Source organism: Acanthisitta chloris, unplaced genomic scaffold (assembly GCF_000695815.1).
Source record: "Acanthisitta chloris isolate BGI_N310 unplaced genomic scaffold, ASM69581v1 scaffold36692, whole genome shotgun sequence".
Classification (NCBI taxonomy): Eukaryota; Metazoa; Chordata; class Aves; order Passeriformes; family Acanthisittidae; genus Acanthisitta; species Acanthisitta chloris.
Window position 1 is genome coordinate 10,498 of NW_008659395.1, and position 3,571 is coordinate 14,068.

A 3,571-nucleotide genomic window follows, 5' to 3' on the forward strand; every position below is an offset into this window, starting at 1 on the left:
AGAGACGGAGAGTGAGAGCGAGGCAGAGCTGTCAGGCTTCTCCCCAGTGGTAAGAGCACAAAGAGCTGAGCAAGAACCAGTCCCTCCTGTCTGGTCTGTAGCAGCTTGAGAGCCAAGGTTTGAGTGCAGCTACATTGATAACAAACAGCAGAGCAATAAGTCACTTCTTTGCAGAATCCCAGGGGGAGAATGGAATGTGTGAAGGCTGTTGTGTCCAGTCTGGGTGTTGAGAATTCAGTGCCACTGAGCTGGTGAGGCAGTCGCAGGACAGGGCCAGCCATGCCCCAGCCTCCTGCTGACCTCAGAATTGCTTTGGTGGTTATGCTTCATGCTCAGATAATGTGTCTCCTGAAGAAATGAACTCCCCTGGTGTAATGTGCAGGGGCTCCTGAACATTGGGGAAGGGAGATGAGCAGCACTAGTGTCTCTTACACAGTTCCCTGCTCTCAGTTGGATTGTGTGACCTTTCTATATTCGCTCCACAGAAATGGACCAAGAGTCTTCCTTTATGGGAGCTCTAGGTATGTAGCTGAGCTGTGAGGTGGGAAGCTTCAGCTTCTGAAGGAATGTGGATACTTGAACCACTGCTCCTTGTAGAAGTGGGCTCAGTGTGAATGCAGAAGGGAAGGGTGTTCTGCTCCTTAGTGATCCCAGGAGAGGAAGAAGGATCAAAGCTTTCTGAGACTCCTGCAGTCTGATCCCATCTTGTGCTGTCTCTTTCGGGTTCTTCAGGGAGAGCAGGCAAAGGTTCAGGCAGTGATTTATTGCAGGAAAGCCAGTGAGTTGAGACTGCCTTTCCATGCAGTGCAGTGAGCACTTTGCCCAGCATACTGTCCCTCCAGCAAGGACTTCTACCTGGAAGCTCTGGAAGGTGCCCATAGGCAGTGCTGGTAGTCAGACACACAGGAATTTGTGCCTCTGCCTTCATTCCATGCAGGTGGATGTGAAGAAAACTGCCCTGGCACTGTCAATCACAGATTCTGAGCTCTCTGATGAGGAGGCTTCCATCCTGGAGAGTGGGGGCTTTTCTGTCTCAAGGGCTACCACCCCACAGCTGACGGACGTTTCTGAAGGTACGTGATGGGACATGTTGCTGCCCCCCTTGTCCTGGGTATTTTGTCCCAGAACAACAACGAGCCTTACAAATGGGAGGACAGGGAGAGAACACAGCTATTTGCAGGGTAAGAGCATTGAAAGGAGGAAGGAAGAGCAGCACAGCATGCCCTGACTTCCTGGCTGATCACAAGCTGGTCCTGAGTGGACATGTGCCTCTAATTACTGCCCCACAAAGCAACCCTGTCTCGTGACTCCCACAGAAATAACTGCATAGGATAGTCACACACCCATATATGATGCTGGGTGAAACAGGCTGGACACCCCACCCTGTCAGACTTACTAGCTCAGGCAAAGACTGTTTAGTGGTGAGGAACATGAAGGCAACCACTCGGATGTGGCTACTTGGGTGTCTTAGGAGGAGCAGGCAGGTGATGTGCTGTAAACACAATTTCCCTGACCCTGGGGGTTTTAGTGGGGAGCTCTAGATGCAGAGACTGTGAGCTGGAGCAGGAAGTTCTCTCTGAGCACAGCGCACATAGAATAGGATGACAAAAGGGACACTCCAATGTGAGTCATTTCACTGGGAGAAGGGAATAACTGCAGACCTCTTCCTGCTGTAGTCCAAGAATGGGGAAAATGCCTGAAAGTCAGCTATGGTGTGTCAGCTGGGGAAAGGTGGCTGGGAGGTTGAGGTGAGGGGACCTGTGCCTTAATGGTGGTGCCTTTCAGACCTGGATCAGCAGAGCCTGCACAGTGAGCCGGAGGAGTCATTTTCCAAGGACCTGGCAGAGTTTCCCTCCGTGGAAGAATATCATTCCAGAGACCTGGGACCACAGAGTGATGAAGATGCGTTCGGTGTGCCTCTGGGTCCTGAACTTGCCCACGCTGCCTGTGAGCTGGACTCAGCAGAGAAAGAGGCCGCGGACTCTGAGCTCTCCATCCTTCGCCTTGCGTCTCCTCTCCATTTTGTAAATACGCACTTCAATGGGAGTGGGCAAGCGGCAGGAGGCAGCACAGAGCCAAAGACTGCCCCTGCCCCGGGCCTGGGCATCTGCATCAACACCCTGAGCGAGGAGATCGTCACCACTGCCATCACCACGGCGGTGCAGAACACCCTCTCTGCCCTGCTGCGGTCCTCAGAGGCCAGCGAGGGACCCTCCCTCTCCGAGTTCCTCCCCACTGAGCCCGAAGAGAAACTGAGCTTCCAAGCACAGCTGTCAGAGAGCGAAGTGGTGGAGACAGAGACAGCAGCTTCACCGGAGGATGAGGAGGAGGCAGATGACTTTGAGCTACTGGATCAGGGGGAGCTGGAGCAAATGGATGTAGAGCTGGGGCTTGGAGAGGAGCAGGAGGCACAAGAGTCTCCTGCTGCTCTGGCTCCCCCCTCTGCCATGCTTGCTGAGCTGCCAAAGCAAGGAGATGAAGAGGAGGCAGTGATGAGAGCAGCATCTATGTCTTAGGTCTTCTTTGTGCAGCACCCCCTTTTCCTCTATTGTCACTGGAAAGAAGGAACAACTCACACAGTGAACATGCAGTGGGTTTTTAGATGTTTGTGTTGACTGGGATGGAAACGCATCAGTGTTAATGTGCTGTGTCTGGAATAACGAATCCTTTCCATCCTTCTAGAGCCCGGCCCTTGCTGGCTGAGCAGGAGGCCCTGCAGCTGGGGACGAGCCGGCTCCTAGAAGCCTTACGCCACAATCAAAACACCAACCCCAGCAAATGCTTCCTAGTAATGGTGCAGTATTTTGGTCTGTCTTCTGTTTGTCTTTCGTTTTGCACGCAGAGTACTGAGCTAGCTGTAGCTGCTGCTAATACCACATCCCCAGTAGGACATATGCAATCTTATTTTATTGGGTTTTTAAATGGCTAAAAGTGTAAATAATTTTAACTTTCATTGGTTTTGTTTGGGGGGAGGGATGGGGTGCACAGTACAACATGGCTTTCGGGGGCTAGTGGAGGGTAGCAGTAAGGGGACAAAAGCAGACGGGTGCTATGCAGCAAGAGATCACTTCTGCAGACTGTTAACATCTTTGTGTCACTGCTGGAACAGGGTGTTGGGTGATACCTGTTCTTTCCTGTCTCATTTGAGTTCTGCTACCGGGTGGCTGTGGAGCTGAGTTTTTGCGATCAATGAAATTCACTCCTGGCCCTGTCAGTACTCCCGTCTCTTGCTGCCGTGGCATCTCTTGCCGTCTGCACCACTGACCTCGCTAGCACCCCTTCTGTGCTCAGCTGGGCATCATAGCATGGCACCTGGAGACCTCGGGTGGATCGAAGAGAGCCGGGAGCTCTGTCACACAGCAGAGGATCCATGGTTTGTGTCCCGTGGGGCAGGGGCGGGGAAGGATGGGGGGAAGCCCCTGAGTGCAAGCTGTCCCATGTGGCCAGAGTCGCTTCTTGCTGGCCCGTCAGAGAGGATGGCTCTGCCGGTGGCGCTCCCGTGCCCCTGCCTTGCCCTGAGCCTTCCCCCAGCGCCGGTCCCCGTGGCTGGCCGTGAAGCAGCGCCTCCAGC

The 3,571-nt window shown here is 53.6% G+C and overlaps 1 protein-coding gene across 1 annotated transcript in view; it reads left to right on the top strand.

The window, feature by feature from the left end:
- FAM134A (family with sequence similarity 134, member A) overlaps positions 1-3,076 on the top strand; it is an 11,513-nt gene extending 8,437 nt beyond the window's left edge. The window contains 3 exon segments of the mRNA XM_009069381.1: positions 1-49; positions 938-1,073; positions 1,786-3,076. The exon segment at positions 1-49 is cut by the window's left edge and continues 19 nt beyond it. Of these exon segments, the coding sequence (XP_009067629.1) occupies positions 1-49; positions 938-1,073; positions 1,786-2,516 (916 nt within the window). The 3' untranslated portion in view covers positions 2,517-3,076.
- The last annotated feature ends 495 nt before the right edge of the window (positions 3,077-3,571 follow it).